Source organism: Eucalyptus grandis, chromosome 1, assembly GCF_016545825.1.
Source record: "Eucalyptus grandis isolate ANBG69807.140 chromosome 1, ASM1654582v1, whole genome shotgun sequence".
In the NCBI taxonomy this organism is placed as follows: Eukaryota; Viridiplantae; Streptophyta; class Magnoliopsida; order Myrtales; family Myrtaceae; genus Eucalyptus; species Eucalyptus grandis.
The window spans coordinates 6,416,426-6,443,805 of NC_052612.1; the positions used below are offsets into that span (position 1 = coordinate 6,416,426).

Here is a 27,380-nt window from a genome sequence, read left to right on the forward strand (position 1 = left end):
ATGTAAACAATGTTAAATAATATTTTAATATTAAATTTCAAATTATTTATTTATTCATTTTTGTTTTCTTTTTGTTTTCTTTTCTTATCTCTAGGGAGCTCTAAGGCGACAGGTAGATGTTTTCTGCCCACTCTGGAAAATTGAGTTGTTCGAGACAAGCAAAGAAAGTATTAGGATCGTATAATCGAGACATGATAAGACCAAGGAGAGGCCAAGAAAGGGTGAAAGCAATAAAAGGAGGAATAAAAATTGAATCTTGGAAGAAAGCTTCAATGGCTTCGAAAGCGACAAGGCTAAAAGTCGAGCTGCGTGTTTATAAAGCAAGAAACGCCGTGAGGAATTCGAAAAGGACGTGGATTCGGAACCGTAAGGACACTAGATCGCAAACAGAAGATTAGAAGCCAAAATGATGTTTCACGGAAACCTAGACGATAAGGTCAGCATTTACAATCATTAAAATGAGTTAAAAGAATTAAAAGATATTTTAATTCTTTTAAAAGGGGCATTTGTTGATGCCAAAATTTCACTGGGCGTCGGAAATGAGCAAGGGTTATTGGGCCCAATTTATGAGAACCCACAAACAATGGGCCAGAAAGATGGCAGTTGGTAACAAAGGTGTTGAAGGGCGCGACATTGGAAAACCGGATGGGAGGAACGAGTTAAGAATAAGAGCGGTTTTGGAGAATCGGCCCAGCGAAAACACAAATGAGGCAAAATGGTTATCACTTATCACCATGGTGGCGAAGCTTCTGGAACAATTCAAAATTGAAGTGGTGACCATTGAAGAGCAATTATTCATGGGATCTCATTATAAATAGCCAAAGAGGCATTCGTGTAGAAGATCTTTTGCCAAAATCAACAACCGAAGACACATTCGACTAGTTATCTTTTCCTTTATCGCACTTTTACATTCAATTGCATATTTACTTTTCTCCTATTTTTCTTGTATTTCGATTGCCTGCCATATAAAAACAAGTTGTTTCCTTTCTGGAATGACACAGAACCCATTTCAAACAATGAAGCCAAACCTTTGCCTCTTCAATAAAAGATATTTGTCGAGGGAATACTTCCCGGGTGGGCACATCCATAGATAAATAGTTATGGTGCATTCATTTCACGAAAAATCAATGATTTAGAAAATATTTTCTAAAAATAATTGCTTATATTGTTCACAAAGATTAGTTAATGGAAAATGTTTTAATCATCAATAATATCTATACCTAATTATTTTCATGGATAATGAAAAAAATTTCCATTCATTATTTTTTGTAACAATACAAACATTTATTTTTTGAAAAATGTTCTCCAAATCACTCATTTTTCGTGAAAGAAACACACTCTTAATAATGTGTGGTATAATATTGTACTGTAGATGATACCGTACATGAAGGACAGGCTCATGAGCACGCCGTTTAAGATTGCCTCAAATCAATCTGTGAACAAATTTATACCCTAGGCTACCAGAAATTGGGAAAAATAAGGAGACTAGGTTCATATGTAGAGAAATACGGTTGCTAATCTTATTATTTGAAGTCATTCCCTAAATTCAAGACAATCGTATATTAAGAAACAGTGAAATTCACATTAAATGAAAAGGAAAAAAAAAAACACGATGATGCATAAGTTCAGTATATATTGCATCGCAATTAATTATATCCACCATATCTTGTATGGAACGAAAACTTTCCACATGCCATTTCTTCAACGCCGTTGAATTAGAAGGCTTCACAAATTATTTTGGTTATGCAATAATTTCTTTAAAGAGAGTGTTGAGGAGGTTTATTCTTAAGATTATTTTCGTATTACAAAATGGTTAGGGTCATTGAAAGTAATACCCGAACCGGGATGAAGTAGAGAGGTAGTGAGATGTCGGGTAGACATTTTTAGTAGACTCCAATGTGAAGCGACGGGTGAGGAGTGTCAAGTTGCTTGATCTTAAAGGGAAGCAAACAATGCTCGGTCATGTAAGATCCCAATTATTCGAAGCCGTTGTCTCGAAGTTGGAAAATGTCAAAGTTGAGGAGCTACGAAGCCCCGATTTGTAAAGTATCCCAAATTGTTATTTTTTAATAGAAAAAGGGATATTTATCGTGGAAGGCTATAGTTATGAAAAAAAGAAAGGGATCATGCCATGTCTCAATTCTTGTATAAGGAAACCCAGGGTGATAAATTGCCACATGTCATGGAGACATGAGCCAATAACGGACTGTCTCGTATTAGGACATGCTCTGGCACCAAGTCCACTAGAAAGAATTAGGAGATTTCTTAAGCCATCTTGTACGCTCACCAAACCAAAACTCCTTATTATATTCGAGTTGAGCTGAGGTAACTAATGATTAAGGGCCTGTTTGGCAACGTGCCAAAGCAGTGCCCATCCCGATTTTTTGTTAGAATCGGTTTGGGATGAGAATCACGTATGGTAAATTTTTGTTCCCTAGAACGATTTTGGACAAGATTTGAGAATAAAAAAAATTTGATTCTACGTCCGAGAATCGAAAAAGAATCAAAACATAAAACCCTTGGTTGCCATCCGCCATCGCCCGCCGCCCGTCCGCCCGCCGCCGCCCGCCCGGTCGTCGGTTCGCCGCCGGTTGCCGGAGGCAAGCCCAGCCACCGACGAGGCCGAGCCTCGCCGGTGGCGGTCGGCCTCGCCCGCCCCGGCGAGGTCGGCCGGCCACCGGCGGGGCCGGGTGAGCCTCGCCGGTGGCGGGCGAGCCTCGTCGGCGGGGGCGAGGTCGAGCCTCGCCGGTGGCTGGGCGAGCCTCGCCCGGTTTGCCGGTGAGGCTCGCCGGCCACCGCCGAGCCTCGCCAGCCCCGCCGGTGGCCAAGGCTGGCCTCGCCGAGGCTAGGCGAGGCCGCCCGCCACCGGCGAGGCTCGGCCTCACCAGATCCGGCGAGGCCGAGCCTCGGCGGGCCGGGTGAGCCTCGCTTAGCGCCGGCGAGGCTCGGCCGACAAAGGCCGACCTCGCCAAGGGTCGGCGACGCTCCAATGAGCGTCGCCGGCCCCTCGTCTGGCCGGTCGCGGTCCGGCGACCGGCCAAATGAAGAAGAAGAAGAATAAAAAAAGGGAAAAAAAAAAAAAAAAAAAAAAAAAAAGAGGAAAAAGTAAAAAAAGTAAAGAAATTATTTAAAATTTATTTAAAAATCAAAAGAAATTAATTTGGAACAAAATCAATTAATACGGTACCAAACACAATTCTATTCCAGAATCAAAAATTTTAAACAGTTACCAAACGCGCTTTTTTATTTAGAATCAGTTCCCGGGAACAGAATCAAAAATAATCATTTCTAGTTAGAATCAGCTCCCGGGAACAGAATCGTTGCCAAACGCGCCCTAAACCACCAATCCCAAGTTAATTCAGACATGGGAATGTATGTACATGCTTAAGTTTTGCTGCTTAAGAATGTGTGTATATACATATACATATACATATATATATATATATATATATATATATATATATAAAGAAATTACTCAAAAGACATTGGTAACTTACTTAGTTCAATAGACAATGGTATATTCATCACCAGATAGGTAACTTACTAATCTCTTACCCAATCCACTTGTAAAATTTAGAAGTTATTAACTTACTAATCAATTTACCGTTGGTGGATTTACTATTGTGTCGGTAATTTATTAACCTCTACCCTATTAATTTGCAAAATTTAAAAGAAGTAGGTAACTTACAACTCAATTTGACGTGGAAGAATGTTTGAGGAACTTATGGAAATCAAAGTAAAGGCAATTGATGATAAAAATAAATAAAACTCATTAATCCTACGAAGCGCATTTTTTAAATAAAAACACCCAAAATCCAACACTGTTCTTGCTAGCTAACAAATATCACCAATCAATGCCAACTTGGCACTTCAACCGCATATTGCTCAGTAGCTGCTAACTTGATTTCATTTGGCTTAATCGACTTGTGCATCCTTCACATACACGAAAAGTCTCGACTTGTTGGCCTTTGCTGCTCTAGTCATCTTTTGCATGGCTATTTGGCCGATTCCCAACCTAACAGGTCCACTTTGAGGGGTTTCAAACCTGACAGCTGACATAAAAGTGCTCGAACTCGAAGGCTGACAATGCAAAAACGTAAATATTCCGTGCACACGGCCCAACTTGCTAGCAGCTTTCCTAGAATATCCCATAATCAAACAGTAAGTTTCGGACGAATCTTCTGAGAGAGCTACGTGGCAACCAGAAACCAGCCTCGGGGTCAAGGAAAACGCCGATGCGGTGCATAGTCAGGAGACATCCAAACACAACAAAAAGAACAATCCCGAGCCCGTTGGTTCTGGTCAGTACAACATACGTACCACAAGCAAAGGCCAGCACCAACCCGCATATCGCAAAGTAAAGGTAACATCCTGCGGCGGCGGCGTATCTCGCCTGTTGGCGAGCGCCCCAGAAACAAGGATCATATAGTAAAAATAATGCCAGGATGGAGAAACAGAATGCAGTTGTGTTAAATATCACGAAGGCTTTGAAAGCTGGCCTGTCCGCAAGAATTGGCATTCCTTGGTCGGGTCCATCGTTGAAATAACCCCCAGGCATCGTGAAGGCCGCAGCAAAGGTCACTGTGGCTATGAGCACTGCCACTAGTTGCTGAAGGTCGATAATGCTTCTTTTTGACGAATCAAAATTTTCTCGGTTGCCTGTATTAATTCCCATGGTTGTCGAGGCAACTGGTTGGCCCTCAACAAATTGCTTGTCTAACCTTTTCTTAACATATTCAGTGACCCAGTCTTGAAAATGCTGGATTCCATAAGATCCTTTCAACACATGAAGAACTTTTACAGCTCTGTAGCCGACCTAAAATTGTACGAAAAAAAAAAATCAATTAATCGGTGGTCTTTCCCAGCTAAATACTTCCAGATCCTCACTTTACACACTAAAAAATGCTTACAAATAGAACTCCCGGTGAGTCCAACAACATTAGGGAGAATTCATTCAATTCATCTCTTTTAGACAAGGTAGCAGGTAGATAAAACCAATAAATAGAGTTAAGCAATTACGGTTTCCGGTATCGTTTGAATTCCTTTTCTTAGTTGGGGTAGGGTGCAGGTTCTCCCTTTTACCTCAGAATCCGTTGGAAAGGGGCGAAGAAAAAGGGCTTTAGCTATATTGTACAAGATATTCTACTTCTTTCATAAGACTGTGGAATAATAGTTGTTTCAAAGTCAGAAGATGCATATAAATTTTTGCAATGGGACGTCTAAAGTTACGATTGATTACATCTTAAAGTTAGCCTTTATATAGTTAACACCTCGGCACAAGGGCCGTTAGACGGTCCAGATTTATTCTCCGTGTTTCTTTTATTTTTCTATTTTTCCCTTTTACTTATTCCTAACGGTAGAGTATGCCAATCCTAAATGTTTTGCATTGTTTTCAAGAAAAATAAGACAGGCAATTACTCTTGAACCATTTGAAGACACGCATGTTGCGTGGATTTGAGATTTATAGTTATTGAAAATTTTTGTTTTGATGAGATGACCTCATCATAGAACACAATATTTACAACCATTATACATTATATCTTGCACAAATAATATGCATTTATCAACCAAACAATAAAATTAACCAATATTGAATATTACTTCACTAAGTGATTTGTTTTAAATTATACATTGTTATTTGAATAGTTTGTTACCGTAAAACTGTTAATAAAACAAAAACTTCAAACTTAAAATTCTTTTAAACTATTTGTACTACATGCAGTTAATTGTTGGTTATTTATAAGGTATTGCGGTTTAGTTGTTTAATCAGATTGTTTTTTTGGTCGAATTATTAAATCAGATTTTAAGAGGGGCCTTTATATGTATTAATTGAATCTATAAAGACTTCTATATTTTACATTTGTGCAATAATAACTATTGGCAAGATAATATTTTGTAAAATGAAATATCTACGGCAATGCAAAATCATAACTGTGTCATAGATTAAAAGTAAAAATTTGAACAACATCTTATTTTGCTACTTTGGCAATACGCATAAGTATGGCTTAATTAGTTCTTTCGGTAGTCTAAAAAAATTTACATTTTGCTTGGTTGCCAAATTATTTTAATGCACACATCTAATTTATAGTTAATCTGGTATTTTAAAAATATATATATGACCGCATGCATTTAGTTAATAATAAATGAAAACACTATATACCAACTTATATATATATATATATATATATATATATATATATATATATAAGAACCGTAACAACTTCAAATCATGAATTTAGATTTCCTGCCTATTATGTCAAATTACATTTAAATTAATACTCTATTTTAATTGATGTTGACATTTTGTTATCGAAATATGCATGATAGATTAAGTGGGACAAAAAAGCATTTTTGGTTTAATTAATGTAATAGAGCGTGTGCTGCTCAATGCTAAGTGAAGTGGGAGGGGAAAAGAAAGATAACCCTCCAAGTTGCGCATACGAAATGGTTACTAAAGAACTTACTCTACAAGTGAACAAATGGGAGCTCTTTAAAGTTCAAGCAAGCGTACCTCGTCGTGAGCAGCAAAAATGTCAAGAGCCGTCAAATGATCCTTATTTGTGGCCAAACGGTCTACCCTCTTATCCTGTGCAAGTATGTATATGATGTTGTATTTTTTTTTTAGCGCAGCCAAATGCAGAGCCGTGTTTCCATTGATGTCTTGTTCGTTGATAAGATCCTCCAAGTTTGGCATTTTTAGTATGTACTTGACTACATTTACTTGGCCACCCATTATGGCTGCATGAAGAGCTGTTTGCCCCTCGGTGTTTATTATGTCACAAGCATCAGGACAAGATCTAATAAGCTCATCAATGACATTGATGTGGCCTTGAAATGCTGCAATGTGAAGAGCAGATTCCCCCCCTTTGTCTAAGTCATATGCCACAGAAGTATCATGGTGCAAGAGTAATCGAACTGCTTTGACTTCGCCAAAGCAAGCGACATAATGAAGAGGAGTCCGCCCTAAATCATCTCCTTCTTTGATCACTTCTGGTGTCTTCTCCAAGATTTTCCACCAACCTTTGCAAATACAGTAGGAACATACCATGATTTAGACTGTTATAAGCATCTAGACATAGTTATTAAAATTGCATTTTATCCCATTAAGTTTCCCCGTTTTACCCTGTACTAGGTAGGAATTTGTCTTGATCTTTTTGAAGTTTCTTTAATGGTCTTGCATGTATACCTGGATCTGTAGGAAATATATTACAATTTTCCCTATCATTAATTGTAAACTAAAATGCAAGTGATCGTAAGGAGAGAATCTCGAAACAAAGAAGAATACATTAAAAAAAATGAAAAAAAAAAAAAAACTGAACTGGATGAGAGAGAGAAAGGGGGAGAGATAGGGGTGTGCTGGCGATGGTGGTTGCTAACTTGCTGCCGTTGCCATCATCGGTAGAGTTGACGATGATGGTGCTAGTGGAATTCGAAGAGAAGTGGTAAAAATCACAAAAAGTGAAGAGAAGAAGATCGAGAAAAGAGCGTAGAAAGAAATTAAGTACATAAAAAATACTATCTTACAACAGTGACTTTCCTAAATGGATACATAATCTAAAGTGTAGCTGGCTTTTTTGAAAATCCCCTTACTATATTATGTACATACTGTAATATTCTTTTCTTAGTCCGCATACTAACAGAAGATTGGTTAATAGTCAATGAACAAAAGGACAGAGAATGCAACGAGAATATTACTCGAATCTTTTCAAAATAATGAAGATACCGTTGCTTGTGATTAGGGGTTAATTGATATTGTATAATGAAACTATTTCTTTTTATTGATATGATACTGTGTATTAGGGAATCATCTTTCCTCTTTTTTGTACACTTGTTGCCTAAACTAGTTAGACCTTATATACTATCAATAGGGTTGTACGCATATGAGAAAGCAATATAGTCACATTCTTATACTGGTCTTCCTCTTTCTAGCTTTCCATCATCTCATTTCCTTACACAAAACATTACCCTGGTGTTTAAGGGGTCAAGTGGCATGTCCTTGAGAAAAAAAGAAAAAAGCATGACCATTCACCAGAATGAAAGTAATAATAAATAGATAAATATTGTTTTTATCGTTACAATTAAAGAAAAAAGTACTAGAATCGATGGCAGCCATTACTGCTAACACGATAACTCTCACTTAAGAGAGAAAGAGAGATTCAGTTAAAATTTGATTTACTAGATTTGGAATCCTGTGAACTTACCGGTTGGTAGGTGAAAAATTGCCGCATGCAAAGCTGTCAATCCCTTAGGGCCCTTACGAGAGGATGACAATGAGGAAGCTCCTAAAATTATTTCAATGGCATGAGAAAGCCCTCGATTTGCTGCAAGATAAAGCGGGGACTCGTCAGCAGCATTAGTAATATCACATAATTGAGAATCCTCTTCAATTAGCAACTTCACAACCCCAACGTGGCCTCCTCTTGCTGCATAGTGTAGCGCGGTACCCTCATTCGAATTTGGCTTTCGAAGTAGCTCTTTGCACAAGTCAACTTGTCCATTTTGAACAACCCAATGCATTGATTTCGCCAAATCAGTGAAGACTCGAATCACTTTGCAGCTTCCCACTTTAGCAGCAATATGCAAGGGAGTGTCTCCTTTGTAGTTACCCTGCCAAAGAAGGGGTGGTCCTGATGGACATTGAAGAAGATCTTTGATGAAATTTACTTGCTGGTATTGAGCCGCAACATGGAGAATGTTGTTATGCTTCGGTGTTGTTTGGTGGAAAAGGTCTTCTCCATTCCCTAAAATTATTGTCATCAGGTTTTCACAGTCTCCTGACTTTGCAGCCTCATACACTTTAGGATGCATTCTCACTCTCCCTCTACCTTTCCCCAGACAGAGTAGTTGCGAGTGAACTTGCATATATAAGCAATGAGTTCAAGCCGTAGGAAGTTCTTTCAGAAAATTCAAATTGCTCTATTTCTTTGAAGTTTCCGTTCTCCCACACTTGTGGAAGGAAAAAATTCAAGCACGACAAAAAATTCAACGGCCAGCTCCCTGCAGCTTACGTTTCTTTTTTTTTATTTGACTTTTGAACTATCTTGTCTACCACTCGTCACCAAAAGCCAAACCATTGCACATCCACGATGCTTCTAGAACATCATAACTTTAGACTTCCATGCTGCCCCCCGGGGAGTAGGTAGCAATGCGAACCATCTTCGATAGTTCTGACGAATCAACCCTCAACGGCTTATGAAGTTATTAGTTGTTATCACAACCACCCTTGCTGTTACTAAGCGCCAGCCGCTACCCCAATTTCTAACATCCCACCATCATTTGACATCTAGCAATAACTTGAGACCGTTGTCACTAAATTTAACGTGGCCACAAATAATCTCTGACTCATTTACCTACGGTTGATACCTAAATATTGATTTTTCCCAATCATTTATTGCACGAAAATTAGGGATTAGGTTCAACCCTAAACAAAAAAAAAATCAAAAGTACAAAGTTTGCACAATGGCCCACGCTCCATGAAGTATCACCCATGGAGCCATTTAAAATTGACATATTTTGGCCAAAAGTTCACGGTTAATTGTCAATCCATATCACAATTCGAAACTGAAATTTCATACTAAATTTTGCAGAGGAACCTGAGAGATGACCGAGCCATGATTGTGGGGGCATGCTCAAAAGGAGGACTATTGGGTGGATTCTTTTCATAAATGATAGACTCACAAATTTAAGAAAGGCGTCATTGGACACAAATATTTTTCTCGAGAATATTGGCTAAATTTGTGGGCATATAATTACCTCAATCCTTGGCGGAAGTCAAGGATTTGGGCATTATTGCGTCGAATCTTCTTCAGAAGATCGAGCGTAAATGAGAAGGCTTCAGTATTGATTAACAAGGCAGGTGTGTACTGTGTAGGGGGCCGGAGAAAGGCAATTGTGTACCGTGTAGGGGCCATTTAATCAATGAAGGAAAGGCAAGTAAAGAGGAAAATTCTTTCCAACTTTTCAAAGGCAACATCTCAGCAATTAAGGCACAAAATTCCAAAAAATAAGGAGAAGATATTGCCAATATTGGACGTTCACTATGGCCTGTTGTTACCGCGGTTAAGCCTTGACGGTCATTGCCCCTGCCCCCACGGCATCACCGCTCCTCCCAACCAAGCCAAGTCAGCATCATTCCCTTCGGTGCCATCGACACCGCCACCGACGCAGCGAAGAGTCCGACCCACGCCAAACATAGATTTCCAGCAGAACCGAAGAGACCCGCCAGTCCAGCCAACTCCTGCAGCTGCTGTTCGCCACCAAAATCAGTTAACCAGCATCTCCGGCGAGCATCAATTCTTCCCTGCAGCCGCGCCGCCAAGCTGCAACTGGGAAGCAGCCGCGGACGAGCCAGCGAACCAAAGCGCCCTCGCTGACGGTCTGCAACCTGAGCAACGGCGAACAAACATTCTCCGTCCCATCAGTTTAGCTGCAGCTTCCAGGCCCCACTCATAGCAATCACTAGCCTTGCCTACGCGTCCCATTATCCCTGTTGTTGTCGTGTCCAGCCCGTTGGAAAAATATTATATGAAATGAAAAATAAGGATAGTTGGAAATCTATTAAAAATATGAGAAAATAAGATCAATTTTCTGGATCCTGCAAGTACTGTCATACTCGGAATACAAAATTCGGTGCTATAGCTCTAATGGCTATCCTCCCAAGAAATAACAAACCTTTTTTATTCTCTACAAGATAATATAATAAACAAGAACAATGTTATACAACCCAGCAATGAAAGAAAATATTTGAGAAGAAAATGATATTCTCTTCATAATTCGGCATATATTCAAAAATGTCTTTTGAAGTTATTTTTATATTCAAAAAGAGAAAACAGTTACAAAACCATTATAATGCCGTTGTAAAATGATAGAGGGTTTATGAAAAAATAAATTAATCGTTACAAAGTCGTTAAAAAGCCGTCATTTGACCGTTAAAAAGTAATTATATAAACATTAATATAATCATTATTTTCATTGCGGCCATAACTTCTATAAAAGTCGTTACTTTAAAATATTTCAAAAATTGTTGCAATGGCCTTTTTGCACGACATCACCCTATAGTCCACGCAGCTTCCAGGTTTTCCCAGTGGGCAATAAGCAAGCTTTGAGCACACCCAAGTGACCTGGCTCTTCTCCAGACCAGTTCAAGCAAACCCCATCGAGCTCTTGATGCCTTAACTGAGTCCAGTAGCCTCAGTCGAGCTTCCACCGCGCCTATAATTTTCCTGCAGTGTCCAAAGCTATTCCCGGTGAACCAGCGAATTTCAGCAAGCCCTGACCTTCAGCCCTGCCTTCTTCGACTTGCTGAGTTCCCTGCGGTCAACTCTAGGTGTCTCCACCAATCTTCGGCGATTCCTGCTCAGCCCCGCTGCATCCCCAGCTACATTTGGACTTGCTGGCTTTGCTTGGAACCTCTTCCTTGAGTCAACCCAGCTTTTTGGACATCCCTGCAGCAGCTTCACGAGCGTTGATTACCTCTGTCGACGCTACTTCTATCACTTAGTTGCCATTTTGATTCTACGTAAGCTAAGTCTTTGATGTGGTGGCTTAATTTTTAGTATATAACGTTAAGTTCGTGACATTTAGTAAAGCCTTAGGATATCTAATTCTGCTTTTTATATTTTCCTGCATTAGTCAAGGAATATTAGAGCGCCGGACCTTTGGGCCTAAAGGTCAGGTCCTTAGTATCGCCCCTTCATTATTTGTGACTATAACATATCTTTTTATGCGTGATTGGTTGGAAAAATTTTACATGCATCACAATAATGTCTTCGATTTTTAATGGTAAACTTTGGTAAAATATATACTTTGATGCTTGACAATCATCATGTATAAATTGCATATCATAATCTCTTATACATATTTAGAGCTTAGGGTGCACTCATAATTTCATATTTGGGGCAATGCACTTAATCTTAAAATGAACATAAATTTAGGATAACGCCTAGTTTTCATTATAATAAAATGTCATTATTATATGTAGATTGCATGTAATTTTCGAGTTAATCAGTCCCATAGCATGCGTATCATAGAATACAAGGCTTTTAGAATTAATCATATGGATAACGTTAACTATTAATGGCATTACTGCATCATCCATTGCATATAATTCCATAATCACTAAATGTTCGTTAGGTCTCGGATTTTTAATATAAAAATTGCACTCCATATGGTCTTCATATAGAATAGATTCATGATTTCCATAGACCACTCATTTTTGCTAATTAACTAAGAATAGGGCATACATTATTTAAAATGTTCCATACTGCATATATAATAGAAATTGCATGCTCATTTAATTTATAGACTTTAGGGTCATCTGTCTTGTTGTTAATTTATAAAAGAAAAAAGAATAAAAAAGTCAAATTAGAGAGTCTCAAGTAGATTGCATTAATTAGGCTAACTTTTTCTAAAATTCATATCGCCCACTATTCAGTAGATCATTTAGGATTAATCTGACTAATGTCCCACATAGATCATTTTCGGAATTAATTCCATCATTTGTCATTTAAAACTAATCATGCATATCACGTAGCTGCATCATTCTTGCATGTCATTTAGTTATTTTATTAGGTCCTTGGCATATCGGTAAATTTCTTTTAACATAGAACTCTAGGGTTTATTTGTGTTTTTCTTAAATCATTGTGTTGGTTAAATAATAAAAAAATTAAAAAAAAATTAGAATATATTGCATATTAGTTAGTCATTAACTCATGCTAATCATAGACACCATTCATGCATTATGTATGCATATATTCCTAGCTAATGGTTTGTAGAAACCACGTGGTGATGGATAGTTATATGCTTTGCTTTGGCTTGGTGAATCCAGGTTCTTTAAATTTTTTACAATCTATTTACTACTTTGATTAATGAGTGTTACTTTCTTGATTGCATGCTCACATGATCACCATCTCCCATACTAGCGCATTCGATAAAATCAACTAAGATTGCTTGCAAAAATATTTTCAAAATAATAAGAAAAGGTACCAAAACGGCGTTGAATTAATCTAGTGTAATTAACTCCTTGAATCCATTTGAATATCTGATTCGAAGAAGTAAAATATACTCTCACATTTTACTTGTGTGTCTAATCGACCCATGGAGATTAGCGGTGGCTCCAAAAGGTAAGGTAAATTACATATCTAATTAAATACCAAGTTAAGATTGGTGGGGCTTCTTGGAAAGAGCCCATGCTAAACACAAACAATTGCCTCATGAGGAAACCTTCATTCCCATTAATAATCCATTAGCCTTCCCCTAGTGGTTCACTATTGGGAAGGTCGCGAAACCTACTACCACTTAGCAACTTCACTTTGTTAACACCTAAATTTTGCCTTGGTATTTTAATTTAGGACTTAGTTTTTATTTGCATCTATATTTTATTTTCTCTTTTCACCTTTTTTGGATAAAAATAATGATAATAAATAAAAACAATAAAAAAAAAACAGCAGCCCATTGGGGCTGGGCGCAGGCCCAGCCCCTTCCTCTTTCTTCTTTACCCTCGTGCGGGCCCCCAGGGCCCAGCCCGGCCCTTTTCTCCCCCCAGGCCCGGCCCCCTTCTCCTGTTTGTCTTCTTCCTCACGTTGTCTTCTTCCCCGTTCGGATGAGCAGCACACGCCAGAGGCCGGACGCGCGCGATGCCGGAATGGAGGAGGAGACGGCGACGTACGACATAGCAGGCGGAGGGGATGCGTCTTCAATGCGAGGTGGCCTAGCTAGAGCCACCTCGACAGATGGAACGCCAATTTGGCCGGCGAAGGCCGTTCGGTGTGCGAAGGACGAACGACCGAACCTTCATCAATCGGCCTTCCCCTCGCCTATAAATAGGGCGTCGGGGGAAGGCTAAACCACGGCGAAGAGAGGGATCACCGGCAGCAAGCTTCGAGAACCTTCCTCGAGAGAGATTCGGGGGAGGCCCGAGGGCGAGCCTCCGGAGATCTCAGATTTGGCCGGAGAGGGTCAGATTCGGGGGATAAACGTCGAGCAAGAGTAGCCGAGGCCAGCCGGAGGAGAGACGCCAAGTAGGAGCAGTCAAGGCCAGTCGGAGACAGAGATCCAAGAGAGGCCAGCCAATCCGAAGCAGGGTGAGATCCAAGCGAATCGCACCCCTCCGCCGGACCTCTGCCGCATCGACGCCTTCCCCGATCCCTGCCGTGCCTTGCGTCGCCGCCGTGTCAGGTAAGAACACTGCCAGCTGCCCCTTTTCTTCTTCTTTACATCTTGTTCGGCCTCACTGCGTCCAGGGTTTCCCGGTGCTGCCGTCACCGTAGCTCAGAAGACGCCGGAGCTTGCGCCACCCCCTGTTCGTATCGCTCCAACCACCAAGGCCCCCATCATCTGCTGTTGCGGCCTCACCGTCGCACCTGCTGGCGTAAGCTACGGCCGCCCCCGTTAGGGTTCGAGGGTGAGGAGTAGAGATCCCGTGGCCGGCTTCGTTGACTGGCGACGACAGTCAGCGACGACGGCGACTGGCCCTGTTGGAGGTCGGGTCATCGATAGGCCGGCGCAACGTAGGCGGAATCCGACGGCCGGGCATGGAGGGGTGGCGTTGTTCATCGCGACCACTGGACCACGAAGGCAGTTGCAGTTGCAAAGCCAAGTCGGCCGGGTTGGGCGCGTGACCCAGGGTTTGGTCGCGTGGGTCGAGTGTGGGTGGAAAATCGGGTAGGGTTTTGGACGATCCGGGCCAGGTATACAAGAGCCGGGTCCGGGTTGGTTAAAACGCGGGCTTGTGGGCCTTTTTTAAGAGGGAACGAGGCCCAGACTGGGCCCGTGTTTTCGGCCCATCCGAGCCAGCCGCTGGCAACCCGGGTCGGTCCCAAACCGGGAATCCGACTCGAGTTGTTTTTTATATAATATTGTATTATAATTAAAATCATTAATAAAAATAAATTATTTTCAGAAATCAGAAAAAATCCAGAAATACCCCATGTTTTCCTAATTTTCCAAAAAACCAAAAATGGTTAATATTTTCACAAAGAGATCAAAAATCCAAAAATGTTTTTATGTTAAAAAAAAATAGAAAAGACTCAAAAATGTTTGTCCTCCACAAATGCATGGAAAACCCCTCAAAATTCCAAAAAACCTTAGGGTTTAAACAATATTAGGCATCGAAAGGACATTAATGATTAGCTAATGTAATCAAGTTACCGAACTTAGTTTCTCTTGTTGCACAAGAACAAATATTCTTCCAAATATTTTGTTTGGGTTTCTAATCTACCCACCACAAATTAATTAGTTGCGACTCCTTAACTTATAGGTAAAAAAATATCAAACCATTAAATCATGAATTGATGGGCTTGGGAGAGCCTGGTTAAGTCTAATAGACCTAGTCAAACCATTAGCCTCCATAAGCGCCTACCTTGATTGGGCGCTGAAAAAAGAGGTCGTGACACACTTTGATCTCCACTATAGCCCTATTTTTGTTGTTGAATATTAAAGTAGAAAAATTGTGGAATCATGAGTAGCAGCATGGAAAAATTAAAATGCTAGAGTATAATGTGTACCAAATCTAATGGTATTATAATGCATGAGTGAATTGTGCTAGAAAAATTTTACATTGGAGAATTGATAAGTTATTGAATAGTTAATAATCTTAGTTGACCTATAACTTATTAACCTAAGTTTTTTAGTGAATATAGGTATAACTGAATATATTCACAGGTTCAGACTTTGACTCTCTCTTAGCGATCTTTCCAAATGAAGATATCAATTTTGACTGAAGGTTGATCTAACTGAATATATTGATAAACTTAGACTTATGCTCGTCATTGCTAATCTCCCCTAGATAAAGGCATCATATGGTGATTTTAGTGCAAAGAGAGTTTACATCCAATTGAGGCATTTTCTTCTTGGAGACATAAGTTTTTCAAGCTATGAGATAATTCTCGGTGATTTCTTTTATCAAGTTTTATCGAGTAATTACATGAAACTAAATACCGTATGTTTAAGTGTAATCTAGTTGGAAAACACTCAAGCATAGGAGTAATTATAACTCTATAATTATGTAATTGATTAATGGATTATTTGCTATTAACTCTCTATTAGAGTATAATTAGACACTTGGATTGGAAATCATGTGAATTTCTCATTTACTTTTTTGTTTCTCATTCATTTCACCGGTGATTTCATTCTCTCATATTGATTTACTTGCAAGATCCAATATCTTTAGCAATATTTTGCAACAGATAGCTTAACATTATCATTGTATACACCATATAAAGATCTCTTAATTACTTGTTGAATAACATTTCTAGTAAAATAAGAATATAGATTTATTTGTAGATTTAAACCACTCAACTAAGTGATATTTTCTTCTTGGTTGTGGAATATGAAATGCTTCGAACTCCGAAGGTATTTTTCAGTACACTAAAATAAGGTTGATCGGATGAGACCAAAGAAAGCCCTTTTTCGCCCAGAAAAACCTTCTTAGTAGAAATCTATCATTCAAAGTGGAATTTAAAAAAAAAAAAAAAAAAAAAAAAAAAAAAAAAAAAAAAAACTTGGGGTACGGATGTGGAGATCTAGTTATTTGGAGGCTTATAAAATATCTCGTAGTCGGTGAGATTTGAATATTGTTTCTGATCTGAAATCTCTGTTGCCATAGCTTTATGCTGCTATTGACAATTTCTCCTCTAGTTGATTAATTATGAGACAAGAAATAGTTTTAAAAAAAAACGCTTTCTCCCTGTCATATCATATCTCTTTATGTGTGCCAATCGATTTCATTGATCAATTTATTAGAGACTTAATCAAGATACCAACTCGAATATAACAATTGGCCTAAAACTTCCTGTAGTTATGCGGTATTTATCAAAATCTTTAGGTATTTGATTAATCCCCACTAGATGAAGGTAGTCCTCACAAACAGACAATTTAAATTTGAATACACATTCAACACTACATGAAAATTAACACGAATCCTAAAATCTGTTACGTGATAACCTTCATAAGATGCTTAATGCACCTGAAAATACATCATTTAAAGACCATATGTCTGCTCTTTGAACAAGCAAACAAAGCCAAAACAAAACTTTAGTTGGACAAATGGACCCTCTATTAAGAATAGATAGACTTGCTTTGAGGTGCCAAAAGAAAGTCAAGCCTTATCATGTTCTTTTTTTTCAAAGTTGTCATAGTTTCTAGGGATAAGTGTTTCGTAAGTCCTAAAACTTATCATAAAAGTGTAATTGAGTCCTAAAATTTTCAAAAAGTACAATAAAATCCTAAAATTTATTAGCGTTTTTCATTTGCTAAATTGGACAGAGTTAATGGAATGACTTAATTGCACAAGTTCGATAAGTTTTAAGACTTAATTAGACTTTTTGAAAGTTTAGGCCTCATTCGCTTTTTCATAACAAGTTTATGACTTGGTCACACTTTTTGAAAATTTTATGATTCAATTGCAACAAATTTTAGAACTTTCCGTACACTTATCCCTATATTTTAATATGAAGCAATGTTGCGTGGTAGACAATTAGGGGTACTTTCTAATTAGTTTTAATTTTTCATATGCAACTATTAATGGACAATGAAGATATTAAACTTCATGTAAATAGTATATGCTTTGTCAAGACGCTACTCCGTTTACCACTCCCCCACTTGTTAAATTTCGTGGATAGACATATGTAATGTGTTGACCCAATAGGTCATGAGTTTTAATTTAGATATGTCGGCTACTAGATATCCCTCTGATCTCACATTGCCATATATGAGTTGTAGTTGATAGATAAATCTCGTGAAATCTCAAATTAATATGGTAGGCTCTTCCGCCGTGTCGGCATGAGTGAGCTAGAGCCAAAGTTAGAACTTTATGTGTTGGCGCAGCAGGCTTGTGTGTCATTTCCTATAGTGGTATAGGCTGTTGGAAAAATATGGCTTCGAATTGGGTAAAACAATGAAGTTGGATCTTTAGAGTACTCAAGTCGGACTTTGAGGCGTGATATCACTTTCTTTAAGGATTTATTTGCCTCACTACGTTGCTAATGGTCACCGGCAAATTTCCTCCAAGATACAACAAAGTCTCAAGTGAGAATACTAGATAGCAATTATAGTATTTCTCCAGGGTCTCTCATGGGAAACAATTAGAAACAATGGCTGTTGTTTCTCTCGAAAGAAAACGAAAAAATGGAAGAAGATATATCTTTGATCTCAAAACAAATGTACTTATATATGTCTTTCGAATAAATGCAACTCTTCAAAAGATTGCAAAAGAACAAAGACAACCTTTCGGGAAAGGTTGTAAAATGAACAAGTATGCCTCAAAGGTTACGTTGAAAAGACATAAGAAATTCGGAATTAAATAAATAAAAAATAATTGTAACTTTCATGAACAGTCGCACTATTTCAACAAGACTTTATAATTAATTTTTTATAGAAATAAATCCGAATTTTCAATAAATAAAAATAATGATCGTTAGTTAGTGCCAAATCTCGTCCACGTGCGCACTCACATCTTTTCGATGTGGGACAAGGCACCTCTTCATTTGTTTTATAAACAAATTACCAACATAGGCAAGTTAGTCAAAATAGAGATGTTAGTGATTGTTTTTAATTTCACAATCCCATAATTGTCAGACATATTGTACTAGTTAGGAGCGTGCAATAGGAATTGCCCAAATTGAGAACCACCTAAACCAGACCGAACCGGCCAGTTCTGGGTAGTTTCTAGAGAGGGCAGTCCGGTTCTCAATTCTAAGGTGGGAATCAAACCGATGGGACTGACTAGACCGGACCGATTAATATAAAAAAAAATTAAGAAAAACCCTTTTGCCCATTTGAGGTTTTGCTTTCCCCTCCTTCCCTTTTTGCTTACTGCTTTCCCCTCCCTTCCGCGTTTTGCTTTCCCCTCCCTTCCGATTAACACAAGCTGATAAAAACCCACTGAAAAAACCGAAGCTTTAAGCTTGATTCTTGAAGACAGAATCGGTCGTTGTGGTCGCAGTCCTCCTGAGGCTGGGCGAAGGGCCGTCGTGCAATCAAAAGACACGCCGAACTACACCAGTTTAGGCGTGGGATACATGGACGTGGGAGAAGGAAAAAGGAGAAATCATAAGTAAAGGGAGCAAAAGGGAGGAGCATTTGGAGGTGTGCGTCGTAGTCGGAAGGATTGTTGTAGAGCTGGGACTCCAGGGCTTCAATCCGGAGCTTGTCCTCAGCCTTGGAATCGAAGTCGGAGTTGGAATCGGAATCAGAATCGATTGCAGAAGGGGAAGAATCGGCAAGGACACCCACGGGCTCGTCTGGAGGTGAAGGCATGGCTGAATCTTGACCTTCGCCGGCCATCTCCTTCTGGTCTGCCTCTCCGACCATCTCCATCTCCGTCTTTCTTTCTCCTTCTTCTGGATTGACGATGGCGGACGCTTTTTGGATCTGAGAACACCTCGCTAGTCATTAGTCACTGCTCTACCGGCGACAAACTGAGAAACGTTGCGACGGGATCTATAAAAGGCAAGTTTATTAGCATCACACCAGCTCCTTTGCAATTATGCTGCGGTTTATGAATTGACAACAAGGCCATGCGGCCACTGAACAAAATACTTTCTGGATGATCTACAGAAAAAAGACAGAGCTATCAACAAAACAGTGCACTCTCGTCAGCCCATCGACAAGACGGGGTCACTAAAAAAGGACCAATCCAACTGAAACAACTACTTATCTCCTCATCCTTCACTGCATAATCGGAAGATCCTCAAGCCACAAGCACCAACTCATCCAACACGGCGACAAACAAATAACAAATTATCAATTCCACCAAACCGAACTGGACCAATCAGTCAGTCCGATTACTAGTTCCAGGACCGGTTGGGCTCATTTCCCGATCCTAGAGTCTGGGAATTGGTCCTCCTGGTTTGATTCTTGGTTCTACCTCGCAACAGGATCGACCCGGGAACCGATCAGTCCTAGTACTGGTATATAACTCTAGCGCAATGAAATTAGAATGATGCATTTTAATGCCGTGTGAAGGCAGATGAGTTGCAGTTAGAAAGGGCAATATCATGTTGATGGTAAGGTCGCAATATTTATTGTTTTGGCTAGAAAATAAAGCATACATACTGGAAGACATCCTTGTAGACACCGTCAATAAACCGATTTACAACTTTGTCCTCTCTCACTTCACTTTACTAATCAAAAGAAATTCTTGCAAACACTAACGTGTTGAAATTAATCAATTTGTAACTTTTCTCTTTATATAATCTAGGGCTACAAAAGTGAGAAAACCCGGTTATTTGGAGATTCATAAAATAATGTACAAGTCTCTTATACCGATTAAACTTATACTTTAGCATTGCAAATAGCTAGTATTCAAATAATTTGCACACAGTTACAATAAATGAGGTTATAGATACGAAAGTGGGATTATATCCTTTGGAAAGTTAATTTTTTGACCTTCGGCAAGCAGCACCCCCACTTCGCGCTAGATTTGTCCTTGTTCTTGAATAAAATACTAAGATAATATGAGTTTGCGAATTACTCAGTAAATCAAGAGAAATTTTTTTAATAAATTTTAAACATGACATTCCCGTCTATTTAAGTTGATCACTACTCAGACCAAAAAAAAAGAAGAAAGAAAGTTGATCGCTACGTGTTAGTATTATTAAATTTTATTATGTTTTTTTTTTTCAAAAAATAACATATCACCGTACTTAATCTGGGTGAACGAAAGAGAATCAGGGTATCAAAGAATCACAATAATCTCTCCATAAATTAACCTCAAAAAGATAAAAAGAAAGTAAAACCAGCAACTTTTTAGAACCTTCTTAGTCACTAGAAGCCATTGTTATTGTGTATATTTTATTGGTTAATGATAAGTAACTGGTATATAGTATTAGGCCTTAATTTTCTTTTAATTGAAAGGTTACATTTCATTCATTTCCACAAAAAGACAACGCATCCAACTGCAAACCAAAATAAACCCTAGATAGTTTCAAAGCAAAACAAGTTCCAAATAATAAGCTGAATCATCAGAACAAAGTTAAGAGCCACATGTTCAAAGAGCATTTTAGTGATTTTTTCAAATCAAAATTGTCGATCGATTACTGAATCCATCTTCAATAATGAGCACACATCGAGAACTCCATAAATTGCTATGGCTTTGTCTTTCGGTGGTGTGCGTCTAGGTTCGATGTCCCTAGCCATCGCCATTCAAAGTAAAAAGGTTGTCCGAGCACAGATCTAATTGAACGAAGCCTTCACAAAACTACTACAATGTCTTGCAACTCTAGACTGGTACAACAACTAAACTCGAGAGAAACGAAACATTGAAAATATAAATGCAAAAATCCTCAAATCTAAATTAAATTGGAATATAAACCTTCACAAATTGAGAGAGAGAAGCTTTTAGATTTAGATTAGATCAGAAGAGAAAAGCCCCCCAAATGAGAAGGAAACAAGAAAAAGAAAACCAAATCAATCAAAGAAAAAGGGAGTGAAGAGAGATCGAACTCAAGCCCTTCCCTCTATGGAGATTGAAGAAGAAAGTTGCATGGAGATGAGAGAGAGAGAGGAGAAGAGGAGGCCGGCAGCTAGGGCTTGATACAATCTCGTATTAGGCCTTAATTAAATGGTGATATAAGTATGTGGTGACCTATAGGATAAGCAATTGCTTTTAATTTGAGTGATTCCAACTTTAGAATTTATTGTCCCATATTTACAGTAGGTGTACTCAATCGATTAGGCGTGCCACTGGGTTGAACGGATTATTTGATAATAAAACTTGCACCTTTCGGAGCAATATTTTTGTTAGTTTTTTTCTCATTTTTATTACTTGGAAAATGATAAGAAAAATCAGAAAATATCAATTCACTAGGGAAACTACTTCCCATGTGGCATTTTCAGTCTCGGATTTATAGGAAAAAAGATTTTAGTGTAAGAGTGGTTTGTAGGCGGAATTGTCGTGGAAGTTTTCAATCAATTAACCTGTCCCATGCTACCGTCATCAAAATCTTTTGGAGCTAATTCACATTGTTATTACTAAATATTTTTCTGCCATTCAGCAAAAGAGACCGTGCGTGTATCGCGGAGGGATTTCTTTGGGCTTTCGAAGAGGAATGGCCAAAATAGTTGAGTGGGAATAGGGGCACCGCAGAGCAGTTTCTTCGAGATTTCCTAGTGGATTGGACAGCATGGTTAGCACATGAAGAAATTTCCTTGAGTTTTCAAAGAGGACTGAGAAGGAGGTTATGACACATGACTACTGTACGGACGATCCCCCCTTGGACGGTTGGTGATGCTTTCCTGATTCTTCGCTGCGGTGAACCGGTGCAATCTCTCCCTACCTCCAGTTTGAGGGCGCGCCTTTCTAGATTGAACTGCATTATCCATGCAGCGTGATTTCGGTGTAACTTCTCAATATTTATGGAGCCACTATCCTTGTTCATTTCGATGGGGATGTTTGCATGGTGGATTAAGAGCACATTGAATTTTCTCCGAGCAAAAGCTAGGATCAAAGTGAACGTCAAAATTAACCCCAAAAAAAAAAAAAATCATAAATCTGTTTTATGAATATCAATTCAATCTTACCAATTTTTTTTTGGCCTTACCAAAAAAAAATATCAATTCAATATTAAAGCTTTCAATTTGATTAATCTAGTTTTAATGTAGTCATTCCGGCCAAAGGTGATGTGAATGCCAGCTATCTTACGTAACATAATCAGCACTAATATAGATAATTTTTACAATTTTTTTTTATAATTTTTCCAGATTTTTTTTTTTTCTTTCTTGTTTTATTTTCCCTTTTACTTCTTTTATTTTCTTTCTCCATTTTATCAAACTCTAACCTGGCAACCCTTGCCAGCCACGGGGTGAGGAGTGCAAAGCCCTTGGTTGCCCATGCCACATAGGAAAGCGGCATCCATGTCAATAGTTGCCAACCAAATTGGCGAAACAGTACTGACCAAAAAAAAAAAAAAATTGGCGAAACAGATATACTAATAAATTGTCAAAAGTTTAGAACAAAATTAGTCAAATTAAAATATTTAAAACTGAATTGACCGTGTACAATAGGTTTATGATAATTATCCCCAATTATAACTATTGGGGGTTCCAAGAAATCTTTTTGATCCTTATTGTTTTGTGGATGAAAATGTGATTGGTATAAGCGATCAAAATGATGTAGAATATATCCACATATCTATTCCCACGTATGTGGGATATATTCAAACGTATTCAGGCAATTAGGAACAGCTCCTTCTGGATCTCTCACCAGATACCTAGAGAACTCATGCACACGAGGCATGAATCATGATTACTGTTTTGCAGTGAGAGCTGGTGTTTTGCCTGATCACTTCTCTCCATTTATCTCTCGATCTGCATGCTTCTTTGGCAGACCTTTCAACAAAGAAATCAACATACATGATCAAGGAAGGGATTCTCATCCCAAAGCTTCTACCACTGAGCTACTAAGGAATAACGGGAGATTCGATCTCATAGAGTTCAATTCCCGTTCTCAACTCATAACCAATATGAGCTCGAAGTTTCCTTCGTAACTCCCGGAACTTCTTCGTAGTGGTTTCGTTACATGCCTCATTTCATAGGAAACCTCAAAGTGGCTCTATTTCATTATATTCCATCCATATCACAATTCCATTCATTTAATATCCATTTGGTGTCCATTGACATAAGAGATGTCGTTTCTAGTCTATATCTTTATATTTCTATATATGGAAAGTTAAAAAATCATCATATAATAATCCAGAAAAGAAATTGAGATAGAAAAGAAAAAAAGGAGGTTTGGATGAATGTATTAATCATGAGGCATACCTTTGTGCATCAGCATGAAAGCATCATGCATGATTTTCCTTACAAATTCAACATGCTAATTTCACACATCAATCAGCCTCCACTAAAGAAAAGGGAAAAGCAAAAGCTTTGGGCCCATTTTCATCTCTATGGGTCTTCAAACTAAGGGTGAGCATGGTTCGGGTTGGGCCGGTCCACCCCTTAACTCTAGGACCAACCCGTACAGTTCTCAATTTTGGGACCGAGGACCGATCCTATTGAGCTTGGGAGGCGAGGGACTGGACCGACCCAATGGGTTCGGTTTAGTTCAAGGTCAACCCAAGACCAAGTGATAATTTTTTATTTAATTTTTGTACTCCTTAAAAATCGATTGAGGATCGATCGACCCAATGGGTTCGGCCCGGATTCAAGGTTAACCCAGGGACTAACCAATAATTTTTTTTTTATTTCATTTTTTATACTTCTTGAAAAGGCAATTGAGGATCGTACTGACCCAATGGGTTCAATGATGAGCAAGGTTAGCTAAGAAATGCAAGCGGTGAGGGTCAAGTGGGGTGAGCGTCAAATATAATGAGTATCGAATGTCGAGCGGGGAGCAACAAGCCAAGTGAGCATCAAGCGGCGAGCGGCACGAGTGACCCAAAGTGAGCGAGGCAAGTGTCGAGTGGCAAGCGGAGAATTTTTTTTTTTTTTTTCGATTTTAGCAAATTAAAGACTAAGAGGACAAATAAAACAGAAGAGAACGAATATTATAGGAGAATACCATAAGGTGCATTTTCGGATGCCACAAGGACTCCTCACAAAAACATTTTCCTTCTTTGTAAATTATGACTATTGACACCATAAAAGACATTAAAAACCTAAGTTATTAAAGAACAATGTAAATTTACTTAAACTCATTAAAGAGTTGTTTAATGTTATTGACGCCGTTTATTTTAAGGTTTTATTTATATAAAAATTTATAAATAATATATATAGTCAGGGTTGGTTCGGGTTAGACCAACCCGAAACTCTCGTAACCGAGGACCGACCTATAAAGTGTTGGTCAAGGAATTCTAAGATCAAGGATCGACCTAATCTCTTTGGGAACCGAACCGGGATCGGCGCGGGTTGGGCGATCCGTGGTCACCCAAGGTTAACCCTTAATCGATGCTTACCCCTACTTTAAACTACACCCGAGCCTTTCCGGGGCCAAGGGGAAAAACCAGGATTTTAATTTTAAGGGTTCTTGGTGAGTTGGGCTTTAGTGATCGTCGTTGGCACATCTTTTCTTAGGGTCAAAATCGTCGTTGTCACTTCAATTGGCAAACTGTCTCCGCAGTCTCCTTTTCGCTTTTGATAAATGGCTCGTGCCCTCACCCTTTCAAACATTTCTGTGGTCTTCTACAAGGTGGTCTTCCATATGATCTGTTTATATCCCATGGCTGAGCCCTTTCAGCTTTTTTTTTTTTTTTTTTTTTTTTTAATGACCTAGGGATTATTGAAGATTACCCTTTGGGAATCACACGATCTTCCGGTGCTCGGTAGCACCGGTGGGGCCTTACCGTAAGCCGCTATTCAGACATAAACCCTTAGGGAGTTGGCCTAGTAAACTACCTCTGGGACCTCCATTTAAATCGCGAGTATCCGAAAATTCAAACTCGTTCCCTCGGCGATGAAGTAGCAAAACCCAACCATCATGGCTACCTACCGGTGGATCCCTTTCAGCTTCTTTTATATATCTACAAAGTCGTTTAATGTCCTCGAGGCATATCTTTTGTCTGCAGATGACTTGCTATTTCGTTTCGAGCCTATTAGCGGGGGCCATTAACATTGTCTAAAGCAACATTACTGTGGCCTCGCAACGAAGTTACCAATTTCATAATAGATGAGCTGTTTTTCAACAGTTCACAACGATCCAATGTCTATGATGGTGTTGAATTACAGGAGCCAACGGGAGAATAAAATTAAGGATAGGAAGTTGGTCGCCCCCAGATCCACATTCAGATATGTAAGTGAGGAAGGAAGAAGAAAAAAGAGTCTGATGAAGTCAGTGTGAACCACTGCGATTCGCCCCAGTGGCCACCGTTCCAACATGGAAGGGGGAGGTGAGGGGTTCAAATCCCCACATTCTCAGGGGGATGGGGTGGGGACGCGTAAGTTTCAGAGTGGGTTTCGACTTCCACGCCCGTAAGAGGCAGGCAAAAGTCCGAGAGTGAGTGTAGAGTAGGCATAGAGTATGACCGACAAAAAAAAAAAAGTCAGTGTGGGGCCCACTGTGCACACATGGCAACTAATGAATGGACTACTATAAATCCTATATGATACTACTTGAGCACTTAATATTTTCTCGATCGGAGAGTAGAGACTGTCCTCCCACAATGGATAATTATGGAAAAGTTCGAGTAAGTTTGCAACACATTTTCATATATGGGACACTTGAATTTCCTAATGACCACAATCACGATCATGACCATTGGAAAACGGAGAACTTTGGATGGAACTCGGTAGTTCTGTCAATTTTCCTTCTTTACTTGTCGATATCTCAATGATTCGTAGCAAATATTTTCCGATATTGTAGACATGAAACAACGTGACGTCACAAATTAGATCAGCTGTAGAGCTTGCTAAGTTCTTCTTGCTGCAACTGTACCCAACATAATTTATCAATTTACTAACCAACCTTCTCGACATCGTGGTCCTTTTTGCTGTTATTGGCAAAGGAAAAGAGTATCCTATTGCTTAACCCGCAAAGAGAGCCATGTAAATTCATACCATTTCGCTTGGATTGAAATTTGCGATTCGATGGATGAAAGGAAGAGCATATGGTAAAAGAGAAACAGGGTTGTGATAGTACAGCATCATTCTGCGTCTCATTTAGAATTTCTGATGTAAAGTGAAAAATTAGTGGACTTGTGGAAAAGAAACTCAGTCTCTTATATTTTGAATAATCCTCCGATCCATGTAAATGGGGGGAAGAAGGAAAAGAACAAAAGAAAATAACAAAGTTATGTGTGCTCCACTTGTCCTTTTTTTTTGTTTTTGGATTGAATAGAGGAGGTTTGCCATGGTTCAGTTTCTTTGCTTTGACATCAACTACCTACTTGATAGTTTTCATATTGCTGTTTTAGTCAAATACCAAGCAGCGAGTCATTCTCTTAAATTTTTTATCCTTGTCACTCAATTCATAAGGAAGCAAAATTACTCTTCCAGATTGCTTTGTTAATGGTTCTAACAGAGGAGGCTTGTTTCTCTGTTCGTGGAATAGGTGAAGTACTTCATAACTATGGCAGGGTATTTACGCTGGAATTGCATCTATACCGTTTTGTGGAGTAAGTACTTCATTCCTTTCCCGTTTGATCCATTCCTTTCGCCAATGATTAGCAGAGAGAAGGAAGCTAACATCAGCGAGAAAGTTAAATATCCTTTCAGAAAATGCGAAAGACTTCTTGGTAAGTTGATATATATGATGAAGAGATAATCTGTTTGGCTATTCTAGAGTAGTTCTCTCTGGTAGAATCGTACATGACAAAGGTAAGAAGAAATTGGCTTCTCAAGTCTTTCCTATAATTATTTCCAAATACCATTATTGCATTTGCAGCGTGGTTTTAGATTGATTTGGCATTAGGATGCACCATTCTCTAGTGCTCTCTCGGTTGAGGTCA

The 27,380-nt window shown here is 39.0% G+C and overlaps 1 protein-coding gene across 1 annotated transcript; it reads right to left on the reverse strand.

Moving 5' to 3' along the window:
• Window positions 1–3,915: 3,915 nt before the first annotated feature.
• Window positions 3,916–8,808, reverse strand: LOC120294977 (ankyrin repeat-containing protein ITN1-like). The gene is made up of 4 exons (XM_039316175.1): window positions 8,202–8,808; window positions 6,512–7,020; window positions 4,203–4,816; window positions 3,916–4,138 (listed from the first exon to the last, which is right to left on the reverse strand). Exons 1-4 carry the CDS (start codon window positions 8,806–8,808, stop codon window positions 3,916–3,918), a joined length of 1,953 nt encoding a protein of 650 aa, XP_039172109.1.
• Between the last annotated feature and the right edge of the window lie 18,572 nt (window positions 8,809–27,380).